Here is a 20,025-nt window from a genome sequence, read left to right as displayed (position 1 = left end):
GGGAGGCTCAGTTGGTTAAACATCCAACTTCGGCTCAGGTCATGATCTCACAGTTTGTGAGTTTGAGCCCTGCATTGGGCTCTGTGCTAACAGCTTAGAGCCTGGAGCCTGCTTTGGATTCTGTGTCTTCCCCTCTTTCTGCCTCTCTCATGCTCATGCTCTGTTCTCTGTCTCCCAATAAATGTTAAAAAAAAAATGACTTGAATGAGAAAATCAATGTGTAGAACAGTATAATACCATTCACATGGCTTAAAAATGCTTATAATCTTCAGAAAAAACTACTGAAAAAGCTTAATAAAATTAAAAGTGAAAGAAATTAGGCTAAAAGCCACAGCACTCATTTCTGAAGAATTCAGAAACTTTCACTTTCTGTATTAAATTATTTCTCCTAACAGTGACTTTCTATCAGTCTTGTATTCAAAGAACACAAAGATAAAAAGGAGAGCTAGCTAGATAAAATAACACTCCCACATGCAGATGCTGAAAACTTTTTAAAAGGATAAGTGTATAGGGATGAGACAAGGGGAGAGGGCCCTTTGGAGGGAAATGCTCCCAGGCCAGAGGGAGAGTGCTTTATAATGTAGGAAAATCAGGAGGCTGGCTCCTCCAACAGGCAGAACCAAGAACATAAGACAAATATGCAACCTTCAGTGGACTGAGAGGTGCCACTGCTGTGACTTTCCCACTCATTATTATTAGCAAGTGTCTCAGCAGCTTAAAAGTCCATCCCCTGTGTTACTTACTAAAGCAAATCTCAAGCTCTACACAGTAAACTCAAACCCCTCAGCTCATCCCCGCAACCCACCTTCTACCTGGGCCATCAGTTGTGCGGAATGGCTGCCAGGCCACAGCATCAGTGTGGGCTCGCTCTGAGGGAGCCCATGTCTCACACAGTTCCACAACAACAATCCCCATACTATTCAGCAGCTTCATCTCTTCTCCCAGCTTGTTGCTAGACTCCTCCATGGCAGCAGCTTTTTTCTTTCCATTCACCTCCATATTCAGTGTGGAGCAAAACAATATGGGTTCGGTACGTGCTACTGAGTTAAACCTGCATTTCTGTAGATTATCCTCATGAAACGTACGATTCCTGGGGTTTGCCTTATAGGTCAAAATGAAGCAAACAAGTACTTTCATTAAAAACTCTGCCATTTGGACTTTCTGAAAGGCGAATATATAGAGTCCCACAGACTGAGGCTGAGACAAGGAACAGGAATCTGGGGAGATGGTCCAGGCATGGGTATAGACATCAAGGGCCAAGCCGCTGAGCAGGGATGGTCTCAGACAGAGGAAAGGAGCCACCCTGAGTCCTGTGCTACAGGTTTGTTCAAAAGAAGAACTAAGTCTTACTTACTCACTGACTGAAGCTGGGTTCTTAACCCTTAGTGGTCTGAAAACCTAAGATACTCCAAAAATATAGGCACTTTCTCTCTCATACACCATTAGGAAGGCACTTGGTTTACCTGCCTGGCCAGGAGCTCCATGGGCCCTCAAAGACCTGGACTAAAAAGATGCTAGGGAGACCCCCTCCTGCAACAGTCCAGTGACCAGGGCAGTACACAACATCCCAAAACTTAATCATGAGATTAAAAAAAAAAAAAAAAAAAAGACAAAAACCTGATTTTTAAATGGTAGCAAGTTAAACAGTTAAAAAATACACAAATTCTACCTGAAGCCTAACCCCTCACCTGAGGGAAGACCTGGCATTTGCTGTGGCTGTTTTCTGAGTTACTGTGACATGCTGGAATGAGGCTGTCTGACCCCAGGAGAAAATGGTATGGCCTGGAGAGGGCTTGGTGCATATCTGAGGTGTGTGCATTTTAATTTTATGTATGGTCAAGTGCTCTTTTACTGAGAGCAATCTTCTGGATTTATCTAGTGAAGGAGTTGGCAAACTTTTTCTTAAAGGGACACAGTAAATATATTCAGCTCTGCAGGTCTTTCTGTCTCTGTCCTGATTACTCAGCTCTGCAGTTTTAACAATATGTCCTCAAATGGGTATAGCTCTGTCCCATTCAAACTTTATTTACCAAAACAGACCACCAGCCTGTGGGACATAGCTTCCCAACCCATAACCTAGCACTTTCCTGGACAAAATTTCACACAACCACATACAACGTGTATGTATCATGCTCCAATTGTGCCCTAATACATCAATAGTGTTGAAACAAATCTGCTTTTCCAAAATGAGCATTATCACAGAACTGACTGCAAAGAAAAACAGGTTTCAAAAAACAACTTGGACATGTAAATTCAATCTGAGCCCAGGAATCAAGGTTAACCCTTTTTAAAAGTCAGAAGAAATTTAGTTTCGAAAAGTGCAGAGGGAAGAGCACTCACTGAAGGGTCAGTCTGTCTCACTACGTGGGTCAATTTTATTCCATCCTAAAAGCCCTACACACTCTCAAGATAAATAGGTCCCTCGTATAAGGAAATTATGTGCTATAAACTTGATTACTGCAGTGAACAAACTTTAACCCAGTTACAGAAACAAGCAGTTCCTCAGCACTCATGCCTGAGCATCAGACCAAAGCTCTAAGGAAGAGCATAGGGAGATGTGAATAACCTTGATGGGCACAGGGCTGGGAGGGGGTGGGGTGAGCCCTTCTTGAAATAGGGTTGTTTGGGATGCCAGTATGGCTCAGTAGGTTGAGCATCCAACTCTTGATTTCAGCTCAGGTTATAACCTCATAGTTCGTGGGTTCCAGCCCCGAGTCAGGTTCTATGCTGAAAGCACAGAGCCTGCTTGGGATTCTCTCGCTCGCTCGCTGCCACTCCCATGCTGGTGTTCTCTCTCCCTGCCTCTCAAAATAAATAAATAAACTTAAAAAAAGAAAAAGAAAAAGAAAGCAAGAAAGCAAGAATAGGGATGTTTGAGCTGGGATACAAAGTATGACCTGAGGGGCACCTGGGTGGCTCAGTTGGTTAAGACCTGACTCTTGATCTTGGCTCAGGTCATGATCTCAGTTCCTGAGTTCCAGCCTCACACTGGGCTCTACACTGACAGCTCAGAGCCTGCTTTGGATTCTCCCCAACCCCTCTCTGCCCCTCCCCCACTCATTCTCCACCCCCCACCCCCCCGTCAAAATGAATAAACTTAACAGTAACAACAACAACAAACAGTGTGACTTGAGCACACTGGGGCTGGTTTGCTAGAGACTTGGGGGTCCCTGGGAATGTTGTGCAGTAGGAAGGGAGGTGCAGGGCCCAACTTCTCCAGGTAAGCAGGACTTCACCCTTTGAGGACTGGGAAGAAAGGGGTCATCTGTGCCAGGGAAACTCTTGAGAAGGGGACGGGGGAACAAACAGGGGGATGATGCAGGTCCATACCACAATACCCCCAACTGTCCCACTCTAGGAAAGGTCCTGGGCAGAAGGCTGCACTGTCACAGCATCCTGTCCCACTGAGATCTCTTAACAACGACAATCCTCACTTGGTGCATTCTGCCTGTGGCTGCAGCTCCATAGCCTACTGCAGCCCGGGGACAGCAAGAGAGCCCCAGGAACCTTCCTGGGACCTTTCAGGGGCTCAGCCTCCATCTGGTCACTGCCTTGGTCCTTCAATTCTTCTGACCTTTATATGGACACTGGGCCTGACTAGTGGGCATATCACTTCACCCCCCAATCTGGTGGTGCCCTGTCAATCCTACACTGGGGCTGTCTGGACCTGGAGTCTCAATGCAGGTTTTCCTAGCCTTCTGCTTCATGTTAAGAGAAACCAACACAACTCACCAGGTGGACAATCACTTTATTAAAATGAGACACATGACCAACAAATTCTTCTATCCTACTGAAGGGACTCACTCACTCTTTCAAAGGCTTCTCACAAGGTAGACAATCTTACTGTCAGCCTCCAATGGCCATGGCGCCTGGGCTCCAGTTTCTGGGGAAGCTGAGGCAGTGAGAAGAGAGGGAAAGGGACAAGGAACACACAGCACCCCAGACTTGGGATCATTTGACCCCACTCAATGCATACCCTATTGGTAGAAGAAGCACATGGGAAACTGGGGCATTGACAAGACAGCTCCCCATATCCCAAGGCTGCAGTGCCCCAGGCTAGTTGCACACCACACAACCTTGCACCACAAATATACATATATGTACACCCACATTCATGCATACTCAGACACAAGTGCCCACACATGCACACCACATGCACTCACACACGTGCACAGTTTTCCTCTCCTCTTCCCACTTCCAAATCTTGCCCAATTGTGTCAGAAAAGGTCTTTCTCTGTTCAATTCTGAGCAAAAGATCAGCAGTTCTTATGTGTGATCAGTATTCATTCCACTCCTGATCCACCTGTCCCGAAAAGGAAAACCCTAAAGTACAAAAATTAGATTAGAATCATCAACTTCTAAAACCCATGAAAAAACCCAGAGCCCTGAGGGACCTCAGGTGGATCCCCATGCACCTCAGCCACTTCAGCCCACACCTTCCCAAGCCCTATCCAAGACAAACAATTTCACACCTGGCTGGAGCAGCAGAGTTTTCAAATCACTAGCACTGAAACCATGCTCATTGCTACTACTTTGTGCACACAGTAATTTAAGCTTCCAGAGAAGGCAAAGAACCAACTGCTGCTTACAGTTGTTTATCTGAGTAATGCCTTAACCCAGAAGGGAATTTCTGCAGCACAGGAGGCTGGTCAGTTACTAACCACCTAGGACACCCCATCTTCTAGTTCACAGCCTGTGTGACCCAGCAGGATGCGGATGCTGTCAGACTCCTAACAAATACTGCTAATGCACCAGACTAGTGACCCAGGGGGTGCCTCATATGTAGAGAGCAGAAGAGTAGCTCAGGGTCCCCACCTTCATGGGAGCATAAACCCAGTAAGGGCTGTGAGATGCATGTGCTCATCACCATGTTATTACAAGTCTACACCAGAAAGTAGTTCACCCTGCTAGTCCAAAAGAAGAGGGGGAAAAATATAGAAATGCTTCATTTGAGCTGGGCCCCAAGGGCAGAATCTGGACTTACAGAGATTGAGGAGGGAGGAAAAAATGCCAGAAAAGATGAAGTGACAGAAATACATAAACACGTGAAAATCCATCTCCAAGAAAAGTAAATGAAACCAAATAAAAGGAGATCCAAACTTTAAACAAGGATTTTTTACATGAGAGGAGATCGTGTAGAAGAAAAAAACATCCTTGTTGGAAAGACCACTTATATTCAGTGTGAAAAGGCTCAAGTGATGACAGGGCCTCCCATGGACTTCCTTGGGCACCAGATGCCCTCCAGGACTCCAGGGACTGGGGGTAGGGTGGAGGTCAGGACCAGCCATCAGCCTGTGAGAGTGAGAAAGGCTGGAACCAGCAATTGGGTCCTAAAGGATGGGTGTGGAGGGAAGCACTGAGAGCTGTGAAATGGCACAGAGTACACTCCAGACACATACACACAACTTAAATGAATGCCTCCAGTCACTCCATCAAAAAAATCAATCTGAGCACCAGCACTACCTTCAGAGGACCTCCCTGTTCCCAGTCCCTATAAGTGCTCTCCACTTAACCCTTCCAGGAAAAGACACCATTTGTAAATGTAGCGCTCAGCATGGACCAGGAGCCAAAAGGGAAGGTTAAGTTCAGGAGCATCTCAGCCTCCTAACAGGGAACTTTAAACATCTCAGGCATGCCCACACACCACACTCCATCTGAATGCTAATGACCCATTCAAATATAAGCCTGTTACCACCAACAGGGTGGAGGAGTCATGCAAGGTAAAGTCAGACCAAGACCAAGAAGTCCATCCTATCTGGTCACCTTCAGTCCTTGGTTCAAGAACCAAAAAGAGAAACAGGTTGTTAAGTGAAAAGAATAAAAAGAATCAGCACCACATTTACAAATAAGCACACATTTACAATCTTGATTGTTTTTAAAGATTTTATCTTTCTTTTTTGTTTTGTTTTTTGAGAGAGAGAGAGAGAGAGAGAGAGAGAGAAAATATATGCACACGAGCAAGCAGGGGAAGGACAGAGAGAGAGACGCAGAATCTGAAGACAGGCTCCAGGCTCTGAGCTAGCTGTCAGCACAGAGCCTGACACGGGGGTTCGAACTCCCAAACTGTGAGATCATGACCTGAGCAGAAAGAAGTTGGATGCTTAACCAACTGAGCCACCCAGGCGCCCCAAGATTTTATCTTTAAGTAATCTCTACACCCAACATGGAGCTCGAACTCACAACCCTGAGATCAAGAGTGGCATGCTCACTGACTGAGCCAGCCAGGAGCCCCTACAATATTGTTGTTTTTTTAAAGTGGAGGACTTGTAATTGAGGTCTCTGAATTAATGTTTTGGGATATATTTAACAAAGTTAACCTGGAGAGCAGAAACTAACATACTTAAGTGGTGGCCATCAACATTTTAAAGACAAAACCTTAATGGTCTTCAGATTCCTAAACACAAATCACAGACTGCCCAGTAAAAGAACACAGCACCGGTAGTATCTCACTCCAGCATTGTGTGTGGGAACAAAGCAGGTTTTGGGACAAGTCGTCTCCAGAAAATAGACAGTCACGAGGCCGGCCTGCTGACAGTTCTCTGGGCTGTTCAAACTCACCCCAGGGATGTACAGGGCCAGGCCTGGGACATTAGGTCCTCAGGCCTCAACCTCCATCCCTAGAGTCATGGGAGAATGGGGGGGCACAGGGAATGGGTACTAGAGAAAGCACAGATCCTATCCTGGGAAGATAATGTAGGGAATATATTTTTATCTTCTCTCAGACACAGCTGATCTCCTGCAAACTTCTGAAAATAGGGAACAATGTGGACCACACAGATCCCACTCAACTCCGCCTGCACTCCGGCCCCATGCCTTGGCTTCTAAGCACCTTTTCCCAAAGACATGAGATCGAAAGCCCATCTTCATCTCCAAGTCTTAGCACACAATAGGAGAAGGTGCACTTATACTGATCACAAGTTAAGAGTGGGGAAAGACTGGTAACAAGTGTCTTTAAAACTATCAGTAGCTCCCCTAGGCTCACACTGGAGATAAGGACTTGGCTTTTGTGTTTGCTCTCTCAAAAGTGCCCAGTGAGCACCCAACACCAACCACCTGGAAGTGGACCGACATGAGCATCTGAACTGCCAGCAGCCAGGGCCACTGGGCCAAAGCCCAACCCTGCAGCCAGAGAGGAACAGATGCTGTTGGAGAAGCACATAACGCAGAAACAAAGGTACTGCCTGTGAAGGGGAGTCTGAGCAATATTAAATGTCCACAGGGAAATAGCAACCAGGAGTCCCCCTGGTGCGGGATGTCACTGTGAGGGCGAGCTGGCTACATTTGCCTCCCATGGGAAAGGAACAGCCTCTGTTCCTTCCCAGCTGCCTCCTGGGCCATGTGCCTCCATGGCCTACAAAGGGTTACACCTGCCATTTCCATGCCATCTGCAATGTGCCCATCGGGTGTCACATCACAAAATTGGAAGTCTTAACCCTTCCAGTGCCAACTCCCTCAGGGCCTGGCCAAGACACAGCTCTAACCACCAGCTCCATTGAGGCCCATGGCTGGAAATGGCAGGGAGGTTTTGCACAGACAATTGCAGGAAGGGCCAGAAAAGCTACCTCCATTCCTAGGAGGAGACAGGAGTAGAAAGTAGGGGAACCAAGGGTGCTTCTTTGGTCATTTTCATCAGGGGGCCCAGCAATGTGGGAAAGCCTGGAGGCTCTTCCTGGGCTTCCTTTGTCAAGCTCCTCCCTGCACATATTCTGTGGTGTCAGAGCACACTGGCAGCTGCCCCAGGAGGATCAGAGCCAGCAGGGAAACTTACTTCTAAGACTAATGTAAGTTTCTGGTCTCAATAAAGCCCATGGGCCTAAGAAACAGTTCCTACCAGCGAAAAGTTCTCTTAGCACTTTCTGTACAGCTGTAAGAGCTGAACCAGAAATCCCACATTTAGCTTCTACCCTGTAAGTGGAAATCTTCCTCTTGGGCAGGGAGCTGTTCAGATACCTACAATAAGCTCTGGGAAACAGCAGAACTGGACTTGTATGTATCATATTAGTGGCCCTTCTGTAAAAGATACTGTTTAAGATAAAAACAAGGCCCTCACCACATCCTTGAGGTCTGGTCAGCCTCTCTGACCTCATCTGCCATCTGTGCCCCACCAACCCTGGACCCCATTCTCTTACGTCACACTGACAGTCTGGCTGCTCCTCTGACGGTTAGCTCACTCCCACCCCAGGGCCTTTGCACATCCTGCTTTCTCTGCCTTGAAGTCTCCTCCCTCCAGGTCTCTGAACTACCCTCTTTTATACGTCTCACCTGAGAAACCAAAATGGCACGTAGCTCCCTTGCTGGACCTCTAACCTCTTTTCCACTTCATCACCACTTAACATTCTATTTATTTGTCTATGTGGCCTCCTAACCCCATCTCCCATAAGAACATGGAACACCTCTTTGTTCACTGCTACCATCCTAGGGCCCAGGATAGAATAAGGGCTCAATACATAGGTGTTTAACACACAAGAAAAAGCATTTTCAGAATTCCCAGGTATCATTCTCCCTTCCTAAAAAAAACCAAAATGTCTTCAGGCCAATTAAAAAAATAAGGATCAAAAACAAAACCCTTACCTCATAACAAAAATTAACTCAAAATAGGTCAGAGACCTATTAAAAACTAAACTTATAAAAACTCTTAGAGAAAAGCTGAAGGGTAAATTATGACCTTGGATTCAGCAACAGATTATTAAATGTGACACCAAAAGCACAATGAAAGAAAAAAAAAAAGAAATTGGACTTCAACAAAATTAAAATCTAATGTGCAAAGGACACTAATAAGAGAATGAGGGGTGCCTGGCTGGTTCAGTCAATACAGCAGACGACTCTCGATCTTAGGGCTTTAAGTTCAAGCCCCACATTTGGTGTAGAAATTACTTAAAATACAATCTTAAAGGGACCCCTGGGTGGCTCAGTCAGTTAAGGGTCTGACTTTGGCTTAGGTCATGATCTCGCAGTACACAAGTTCGAGCCCCAGATCGTGCTCTGTGCTAAGAGCTCGGAGCCTGAATCCTGCTTCAGATTCTTTGTCTCTCTCTCTCTCTCTTAAAAATAAATATTTAAAAAATTAAATAAAAAAAATAAAATCTTTAAAAAAGTGAAAAAACAACCCATGAAATAGGAGAAAATATGTGCAAATTATTTATCTGATAAGGGTGTAGTGACCAAAATATACGAAGAACTCTTATAATTAAACAACAAATCCAATTAAAAAACAGGCAAAGGACTTAAATAGACATTTCTCCAAAGAAGATACTCAAGTGGCCAATAAACACATGAAAAGATGTTCAACATCATTTATCATCAGATAAACCCAAATCAAAATCACGAGATACTACCTCAAACTCACGAGGATGGTTGTTAACAAAAAAAGAAAAAAAAAACAAGCGTTGTCAATGATGTGGAGAAAGTGGAACCCTCATACACTGCTGACAGGACTATAAAATGGCGTGATGACATGGTTAACAGTCTGGCAGTCTCTCAAAAAGTTAAATACAGCATTACATATGACCCAGCAATTCTGCTAGGTACACAAGCTAAGAGATGTGAAAACATATTCACACAAAAATCTATACACAAATGTTAAAAGCAGCACTATTTACAATAGCCAACAAGTAGAAACAACCCAAATGTCCATCAACAGATGAACAAATGAACAAAATGTGATATATCCATACAATGAAGTATTATTCACTCATAAAAAGGAATGAAGTTCTGATTCATGTCACAATGTGGATGAACAGTGAAAATACTACGTTGAGCAACTGAAGCCAGATAAAAAAAAAGGCCACATAGTATATGATTCCATTTATATGAAATGCCTAGAACAGGCAAATCCATGGAAACAGAAAGCAGACTAGTGGTTCCTAGGGCCCTGAAGGACACAGAGATGAAAGAGGGGATAGTGACTGCTAATGGGTACAGGCTTCTTTTGGGGATAAAAACGTTCTGGTATTTGATAGTATTTGATAGAGATGATGAGTGTACAATATCATGGATGCATTAAATGCCAATGAATTACACACTTTAAAATGGTTAAATTGGGGGGAGTTTTTTTTTAGGTTCTGTGAGTCAACCATCCAGTTCTCACAGAGTCTGAGGCCACAACAAGCCCACCCCACAGGTGGGAACTAAGAACCACCTCCAAGCAAAGGAAAGCTGATGCCTGGTTGTGTGGCCATGTGGTACACACAAGAACCAATCTAGCAATGGGGAACCAAGGCAGAAAGAGGGTAAGGCCTCAGACAACTGGGGTCACACAAACCACCACCATCAGAATACAATTTAAGTCAGGCTCATCGTAGGCTTCATACTGTCTAAAACCAAAACAACACATGCTACGGTTTTACATTAACACATTACTGGGAATGTGCCACCCACCTCAGTCTCACAGGTGTTTTATTCATCTGTCCAAATACCGGCTTAGTTTCTACCAAGAACAAGGGGCTGACTGGGCCCCTGGGACACCCTGGGGCCTCCTCCCTGGAAACCCTGGGAAGATATGCAAGGAGGCAGGTGCATGGGCAGTGGACATCAGGCGGAGAGACACACAGTGAGGTCCCTATCACTCTGAGAGTTGCAGTGATCCCTAGATCACACATGGAATCAAACCATCTACTTTATCCACTGGCTATAGCTGCTATGGACAAATGACACCAAGAGGGAAGTGAGACTGGTCTCTAATCAAAATTATATTATGTCAGAAAACAAAGTATGGGATATCACAGAGTCAGTACTGAAGTGAAGAAGCACATGCAGGGGTAAGGTGAGCTCCAAGCACTGGGCAGGGAAGCCAGGGGCTCAGAGATAGGAAGGTGCTATCAGCATTGCAGTGCATCAGGTAGAAACCAGAATGCCTGGTTCACCTCAGTTTTCCTCACCTGTGAAATGGGAAATGCTCTGACGGCTCCGTGAAGGGTAGCTGTGAGTATTATTATTATTGAAAATAAGACTGCTGGAAACGGAAGTTGTTCCACCTGACAGGCCACCAGCCACAGCCCCTTCGCAATTCCAGAATCTCTGCTGAAAGTATTCTGCTTAAATTTAACCACAGTGGCCGCCACCCTTTTGTAACAGAGGACTCCCCTGCCCTGGGTGATGTATGTGATAAAGCTCCCTGAGGAATATATATGCCTGGGTCAAGCCCATTTTTCAAATATTTGATTACGGAAAATTGCAGAAGTAGCAATGCCTTCAGAAGTAGCACAAACAACAGGATTCACAGCGCACATGCACCACCCAGGCTGCAGGTCTTCCATACACTGCTCCTTTCCCCCATACCCCACTAGCTCCTGTGAAGCAAATCCTACACAACATTCATTTATGAATGCACTGGTCAGTATTTGTATCTACAAACCACTACAATTCCATGACCTGACCTCCAACAATTTAACAAGCATTTCTTAGTCTTTGTCGGAGTCACACTTGGTTGAAATCTATAGGTCCTCCCAAAACCTTTCCTTTCAATCATTTATTTATCTTATTTCCCCACAGTCAGGTTTGCTGGTGGCATCCCCGTGGCATAATGCAACATGCCCCTGATTTACTATAAACTAGATTCTGCGGCCAAAACAAGCATACATCCTTCGAGTAGCACATGTACCCTTCTTGGGTGCAAGGCGGCCACTGAGGATCACTGTCTGGACTCACCATTTCATTAGGTGTCTGAAAACTTATAAACTTCTAATTCCATCATTTCATTTTAATTAGCCAGAATATGTCAATAGCAGCACTGTCCACTAGCCACATGTGGCTATTTAAAAAGACTAAAATTAAATAAAATTAAAAGTTGACTTCTTCAAACTATTCCAGGTGCATTGGACAGTGAGGGTACAGAGAGTTCCAGAAAGTTTTGTAGGGCAGCACTGATCTTGTTCTCACCCACTATTTTGTTCCTCGAGAGTTCAGTCCATCGAAAAGAGGATAAATGCTTGTTTCTCTCCCTTTATTTACCAATTTTCAAAATGAGTTGGTTCCCTAGCACCCCCCAAAGAGGACCAGCAAGATTCTTCCTTTCCTTTGAGTACCAATATAAATGAACCTGTTGATTTTTAACACATTTGACACTCCAAATTGGGAATCTGTTCTTATTCATACTCCCCTGTCTCACCCTTAGTAGTCTTACACATGTTCCCAATGCAGATTTAGAATTAAAACATTTTAACTTAAGTGCCTTGATTTTATACTTGCATTTTTCTTTGGTGCTGACAATTCTGGTTCTTAAAGACATTAATTACTACTTATTTGTTATCTCCTATAATACAGTCGTCCCCACTTATCCACGGTTTTGCTTTCCACGGTTTCAGGTACCTGTGGTCAATCACGGCCCAGGAGCAGATGATTCTCTGACATATCATAAGGTCAGTAGTAGCCTAATGCTATGTCACAATGCCTGCGTCATTCACCTCACTTTGTCTCATAACACAGGCATTTTATCATCTCACATCATTACAAGGGTGAGTACAGTACTAAGATTTTTGAGAGAGAGGCCAAATTCACACAACTTTTACTATAGCATAGCTATGATTGTTCTACTATTAGTTAGTTATTGTTGTTAATCTCTTATTGTGCCTAACTTATAAACTATACTTTATCATAGGTCTGCATGTATATAGGAACAAATCACAGTATATATAGGGTTTGATATTATCTGCGGTTTCAGGCATCCCACAGTGGTCTTGGAAAGTGTTCTAGTGGGTAAGGGGGCACTACTGAAACAGTAGTGAGTATTGGTATTATTAAGCTAAAACCAAAAATAATTCTTAAAGATAGTTACTGATTTTTTTAAAAAAGTTTTTGCCCTTACGGCATATCTCACTAAAACATTTATAGTCTACTATGTTTAAAAGTTGAGCAAAGGAAATCCTGAAACATTAGTTAAGTCACAACTTGAATCACAACTGACATACACCTAGATTCATATTAATTTCCTTTTGCTTTTTAGGGTTTGCTTCTCTCCACCCGCCTCACAACTTGCCATACTTTTGTTTCATAATTATGTAAAACACCCATCTGGTGCTACACAGAAAAGAAAACCAGAGACATCTCCTGGTAACCCTGTCCTCTCTCATCCTCCTCCTAGAAATAACCATATTGTTCGTTTATGGTTTGTATTTCCATATTTAAAAATAAAATAGAAGCAAATACACATACATCCATGTCCCTCCACCTTTCCTTGGAGAGGTAAGCATACTGTATCTCTTTATCTTCCACCTTGCTTCTTCCACTTCTCATTTCACCCTAGAAATCCCATCACCGTGACATAAGGACGTCCCTTCTTCCTTTGCTCAGGGGGCTTGATGCCATCCCCACCCAGGAGATCCATCCCCATAAGTCTCCAGCCCCAACTGACAAACATCTAAGTCATTTCCAGCTTTGTTACTTCAGAATGTTAGAATGAACATCTTTGTCACAATTCTTATGTTTGACAGTGTATCTTTGTGATACATTTTTCTAGAAGCGGAATTTCTGAAGCAAAGGGTAAACAAATCTCTCTCTGAAGAGCTGTGAGCCTCCAAAAGCAATATATGGCAGTGCTTAATTCCCATCAATAGACTGGTATCCACCTCTGGGGACAAAAGGTCAGAAATGTTGTCTTGAAACTCCAATGAGCATTATTCTTAGTATCAGAAAGACTTGAGCATCTTCTATACCTTTGGTAAGAGCCATCTGCACTCACTTTTTCTGTGAACTGTTTTTCTCTAAGTCACACCCATTTTTAATCCTTAACACCCAACATAAGGCAAAGTCATTCAGCACATGAGCAGTGTGTATCTGCTGAATAAACAGGACCCCTGACAGGCAAAAATTGAGGGGCAGATGCCACATCCATTAGCCCAAGCAGGCAGTCTGACCCAAAGTATCCACACCTACAACTGTGTACAGTGTGGGGCACTGTGTGGGGGCTGTGTGCGTATGTCAGGCTCACCAGGAGCCAACCCTCCTCCTGTCTTGCTCCTCTTCTATGCTTACTAAGTCCTGGGTGGCAGAAATGGGGAGACCCGAGGTGACCACAGGCCACGGTTCAACTGAAAGGGGGTGCCGGGCTGGTGTTAAACAGAGAAAACAGAAGGGGTGCCTGGGTGGCTCAGTCAGTTGAGCGTCTGACTTTGGCTTAGGTCATGATCTCATGGTTCATGGGTTCCAGCCCCCCCGTCAGGCTCTGTGCTGACAGCTCAGAGCTTGGAGCCTGCTTCAGATTCTGTGTCTCCTTCTCTCACTGCCCCTTGCCTGCTCATGCTCTGTATCTCTCTCTCAAAATAAATAATAAAAACAACTTAAAAAATTAAAAAAAGAAAATACAAAAGCAATTTGTTGAAATGACTTACACCCCACAACAAAGAGTACACAAGCTGACATATTTATAAATCTTTAAAAAATAATTACTCAAGGGTATTTTTTTTGCCCGTTTGACATTAGCCATCACATGCCATGACTATTCACAGACTGTCCTTTCCCATCAAACCCCTTCATGCAATGGGTGTCTTCCCTCCTGGACAGGGAAGGAGGAGGTCTTTTTTTTTCTTTTTCTTCCCTTCTCTCCATCTTTTCTTTCTCTTTCCTTCTTTTCTTTCCCTCTCTTTCTTTTCTTTCTTTCTTTCTTTCTTCATTCATTCATTCTGCAAGTACTTACTGCTCTGATCATGGTTTTTTTTTTTAACTATTTTTTTTTTTTTATTTTTTAAAATTTTTTAACGGTTTATTTATTTTTGAGACAGAGAGAGACAGAGCATGAACGGGGGAGGGGCAGAGAGAGAGGGAGACACAGAATCGGAAGCAGGCTCCAGGCTCTGAGCCATCAGCCCAGAGCCCAACGCAGGGCTTGAACTCACGGACGCGAGATCGTGACCTGAGCTGAAGTCGGACACTTAACCAACTGAGCCACCCAGGCGCCCCTATTTTTTAAATGTTTTATTTTTGAGAGAGAGAGAATATGAGCGAGGGAGGGGCAGAAAGAGAGGGAGACAGAAGATCAGAAGCCAGCTTTAAGCTGACAGCAGTGAGACCAATGTGGGGTTTGAACTCAAGAACCATGAGAGTATAACCTGAGCTGAAGTAAGATGCTCAACCAACTGAGCCACCCAGGATCCTCTGACCATGTACTTTTGAGTTAACAAAGGACTAGGCAGAAGCAGGAGCACCTAGCCTAGGACCTCAGAGAACCCTAAGCTAGCCTACTGCCTTCAGACAACAACCGGGACTGCAGGACAAGGGCAGTCACTCACCACACTGGGCTGAGCTTCAGGTGAGACCTTTTCCAGATGTAAAGTTCCATGATTTTTAAATGCTAATGTCTAAAGATAGCCTGATGACAGTCAAGTGCCAGACCCATCCTCTAAGGATGCCCCACTATGCTACCAACACCAGGTAAGAAGCCATTAGGACCAGGTATCAAGCATCATCAACACTGGTGATCCTCAGCTAGCTCTAGGAAACCAGCATAGACTTTAGGTCACTTCTTGTCTCCAGAGGGCTCTGAGGGTCTCAGGTAGAGCTAGGGCAGGGGGCGTGTAAAATGGTAGAGCTGCCATGACAACAGTCTGGCAAGTCCTCAAAATGTTCACCAGTTACCATATGATCCAGCAATTCCACTCCTAGGTATATACCCAAAGGAACCAAAAACATATCCACACAAATTATGTTCACAAATGTTCATAGCAGCAGTATTTGCAAATGCCAAAAGGTGGAAACCACCCAAATTTATCCTGATGAATAAATAAGTGGTCCATCCATGCGATGGAATTACTCAGCCATAAAAGCATATGAAGCACTGAATCATGCTACAATGTAGATGAACCTCAAAAACATTACTCTGAGAAAAGCCAGACACACACGTTATATAGTCTATGACTCTGTTGATATAAAATGTCCAGAACAGGCAAATGTATAGAAACAGAAAGCAGATAGATTAGTGGGAGACGGAGGAATAAGGAGATAAGGAATGACAGCTAATGAGGATGGAGTTTCTTTTGGGGGTGATAAGTGTTCTGGAACTAGACAGAGATGATGGTTGCACAACTCTTGAATATACCAAATAAATAAACAAACACTGAATTTTAAATCATAAATCGGTGAACTGTATGGTAAGCAAATTATATCCCGATTGTAAAAAAAACAAACAAACAAAACTAAAGCACTGCTAAAGCTTTCGTTAGAACATTCTGGAAATGTTTTCCTGCTAACAGGAATACTTGACCATACTCTTTTTTTTTTTTTTTTTGCTATATGCAAGTAAGAGCTGAAACCTCACAAAACCAACCCCAACTCTCGTCTTGAAGCAGGCAAATCCAGGCAGCCAGTTCTCACCCCATACAGCTATGCTGTTAGAGAGACATGCACCCCTCAGCAAGTCACCTGCTGGCTAGCCTGTAAAAGCAGCTGACCAACTCAGGAGGTCCTCCAAGCTGTCTTAGAGTTCTAAGACAATTCCCAGTTCTACCTTCTTCTCTAGGTAGGTAGTTCTGGGCCGAAACATGGCTGGCCAGACTCTGATGGTAACAAGATAAAAATTCCACCCAGGTCTCAGGCTCTGCCCTGCTGGGTCCTTTCAGCCCTTGAGAGTCCTAAGCAAGGGGTGAGGCCGGCTCAGTTTCCTCATAGGTGTGAGTTGGGGTAAGGGCAACCAGTTCCAAGCACCAGTGCAGGGCCCTGCACTACTGACAGAGGTGAGGGAAAAATTCTACTCATTTTGGTTAGTGTTGGGAAATCACAAAAGTGGCCAGAGGGCAAAGGCCACCTGGCTAGGATTAATTATCCTCTTCCTGATCTTCCCAGGAAGGTTTATCCCATTTAGGCCTGGGCTTTTCAAGTGAGTGAACCCTGAGATAGGAGGGGTGAGCAAACAGCCTCCCTGGAAGCAACAGGCAGGGCCTGGGTGATCCTGTGGTGACAGCCCAGTACACAATTCTGGAGGAACTTGACTCTCTATTTCCTCTAGGAGGTAGCTGTAAGCTTCTGAAGCAGTGCTCAGTTTCAAATGTCCAAGGAGCTGAATGAGGTTCACTGGACAAGTCAGAGCCTTCATTCCAGACACCAGACCTCAACCACTCACCTGGCTTCTGGGCATGGGATGCTGGTCCTACCAGCTGGCCATGGCGGCAGCTACGTCAAAAGGCAACTTGTGTCAACGTGCTGACCAACCTAAAAAAAGGACAGAAAGAGAAATACTGAGTTTGCAAGGAAAGTTCTGGAATGTATGGACAATTTTCAATGTCTCTGACCCCTGGAATTAGTAAAAATTTAGATTAAAGTAAAATTTAGATTTCAGAGCTCTGCCTCTACTACCTTCCACAGGGAGGCAGGCTGAGGAAATAAATTTCAATCACTCTCTGACCTATTACCTGATGCAGTGCTAACCAATAAACACTAGCATCCCAGACACTAACTTCAGCAATATGGACACAGATATGAGGTGGTAACATGCAGCCACACACCAACATACTGAACACACAGAAAATGGCTCAACATTTCAGTTATGACAGTAATAACATTAATAGCAGAAACAGTAATACTTAGAATTTAACAGGTGCTTAGTAGCAAATTCCAGTTACTATGCTAAAACTCTGTATCTCTTTGAATCCCCAGGACAACCTTGGGGTTACATGATCATCCCCATTTTCAGATAAGTGATCTAATGTGTCTAATATTCAGGAATTTGCCCAGGGTCACCCAGGTCTCCCTCTACAGACATGACTTCTTTGCTCCCCGGTCCACACACCAGGGAAACCACTCACCATTCCAGGCAGTGCAGGGTTTGCCCTCAAGACGCTGAGGGTGCAATGTGCCTGGGGCCCAGGCAGACTTTACCTCCATAGGGCAACTCGAAGTTTTACCCCAGGGATCATCTCCACAGGGATTACAAAACTGCCCAGGGAGGAAGGAAGTACCTGTTTTACAGACAGGAAAATTAAGGAACAAGAATGTTCAGAATTCCCCCAAGGTCACAGAGACAGTGTGGCTCCAGGACTTCTCCCTCCTTTATGACATCAGACACGCAGGGCTCCAGGCACAGAGGCTAAACCTAGAGAACCAGCCAAATCCCAGACTCCTAGGCAGTGCTATCAGTTGTAGCTTGCCGAATATTGTCAGCATCACCTCTGTTGTCATTCTTTGAGCCCACATGACTACCAGGAGGCCTGGCTCTAATATGAAACCTTTATTTTTAAACTGGGTTCACAACAATTCACAGTTCATGGATAGCGAGAAACACTCCCATGGGAGAACTTGCAAAATAAGCAAATATCAATGAACTCTATGCAAAGACCTTTGGGCACCAAGGAGCACACATGGCATCCTCCTCAGTGAGGCCCAGGGCCAGATGTAGCCACCACCAGGGCTAGTTCCTGGGGAGGGGAGCGCTTTCTGCCACTCCTTTTTGGCCCCATTCAGGCCAAAAAACACAGTGGACACCATTAATCCTAGTTCTTTCATATCTCTTGAACCATGGCCTCACTCTGCCATGGAGGGGGAAGCCCAGAAGGAGAGGCTTTCTGAGCACCTACCCTCTTCAGAAACAAAGTCAATACACACAAGTCAGCAGTATTTTCCACACAGATTTTTAAAAATCCATTTACAATAACATATATATGAAATACTTAAGGATAAATTTAATTTTTAAAAAGATGTTCAGGGTGCCTGGGTGGCTCAGTTGGTTGAGTGTCCGACTTTGGCTCAGGTCATGGTATCACAATTAGTGAGTTCAAGCCCTGTGTCAGGCTCTGTACTGACAGTTCAGTCTGGAACCTGCTTCAGATTCTGTGTCTCCCTCTCTCTCTGCCCCTCCCCCACTCGTGCCCTGTCTCCCTCCCTCCCTCTCTCTCAAAATAAGCATTAAAAAAATATATATGTTCAAGACGTATCAAGTAGAACCACAATAACACATCACTGAGAGAAATAAAAGAAAACATAAAGGAAGATATGCCTTGTCCATGGATCAGAAGATATCAATTATCTCCCAAACTGATCCACAGATTCAATGCAGATCCAATCAAAAACTCCCAACATGTTTCTTTTTTTTGGTAGAAAAAACAATCTGATTCTAAAATGTATACGGAAATGCAAAGGAACTAGAATAGTGAAAACTGAAAAAGGCAAACAAATTTGGAGGACTTATCCTACCTGATTTCAAGATTTATCATAAAACTACAATAACCAAGACAGTGTGATAAAGACAGACAAGAGATAGAATAGAATACACCCATGCACCTGTGTACAACTGATTTTTGACAAAGATCCAGTATCCTACTCTGCAAGACTGCAAGGCCACAAGACACACTGGACAAAATTTTCCTGGAGGGTTAACCCAGCAAGGAAGAAGGCCTTCTTAATATGTTATCACAACACACACAATGCGTGGATGGAATGCAATGTGCAAGAAATTTTAAGGTAAACTCAGACTTTCATACTCAAACATGGCTTTTCCCCATCTCAGCTCATGACAGATCCAGTCTTTCGGCTGCTCAGATTAAAACCTTGGGCTGCCCTCTTGATAAGACTACCCCACCTTCCAGTCCATCAGGAAATCCTTTTGTTTCTGCCATTAAACACATCTGGAGTCCAACAGCTTCTCACACCAGTGGACACCATGTTTGGTGTTTGCCCAGAGTGAAGCCCTACCGTCTCCTGGCCTGAGGCATGCCTCCTGCTATCCTACCCTAGCCATGCTGGCTTCCCGGCCACGCCTCCAACACACCAGGAACTCTCCCTCCCTTTTTATGTTTTAAACAAAATTCCAGATACTTTATCATTTTAACAATCACTTCTCCAACTGGCATCCCAAATTGAAAATGATCTTTGAAAACATAACTACCATACAATAATCCCTAAATGTCAGCAAAAGTCCAGTTCATATTCAGCTTCACACAATTTCTCAGAAATGTCTTGGGGCGCCTGGGTGGCGCAGTCGGTTAAGCGTCCGACTTCAGCCAGGTCACGATCTCGCGGTTCGTGAGTTCGAGCCCCGCGTCAGGCTCTGGGCTAATGGCTCAGAGCCTGGAGCCTGTTTCCGATTCTGTGTCTCCCTCTCTCTCT

At 44.4% G+C, this 20,025-nt stretch overlaps 1 protein-coding gene across 6 annotated transcripts in view; it reads right to left on the bottom strand.

Annotated features, from left to right (window-relative positions):
* Window positions 1–20,025, bottom strand: part of GATAD2A (GATA zinc finger domain containing 2A) — a 102,641-nt gene that overhangs the window by 43,166 nt on the left and 39,450 nt on the right. For 4 of the 6 annotated variants that reach the window (XM_047835285.1, XM_047835294.1, XM_047835304.1 and 1 more), the window contains one exon: window positions 17,048–17,136. In XM_047835285.1, the coding sequence (XP_047691241.1) occupies window positions 17,048–17,062 (15 nt within the window). In that variant the 5' untranslated portion in view covers window positions 17,063–17,136. Of the gene's footprint in view, window positions 1–13,149; window positions 13,308–17,047; window positions 17,137–20,025 lie in introns of those variants that run through there. The other 2 variants (XM_047835275.1, XM_047835312.1) reach the window with 1 other exon arrangement.

The sequence above is a fragment of the Prionailurus viverrinus genome, chromosome A2 (genome assembly GCF_022837055.1).
Source record: "Prionailurus viverrinus isolate Anna chromosome A2, UM_Priviv_1.0, whole genome shotgun sequence".
NCBI classification, from domain to species: domain Eukaryota; kingdom Metazoa; phylum Chordata; class Mammalia; order Carnivora; family Felidae; genus Prionailurus; species Prionailurus viverrinus.
Note: the sequence above shows the minus strand (reverse complement) of the source record. Positions and strands in the feature narration are given on the sequence as shown.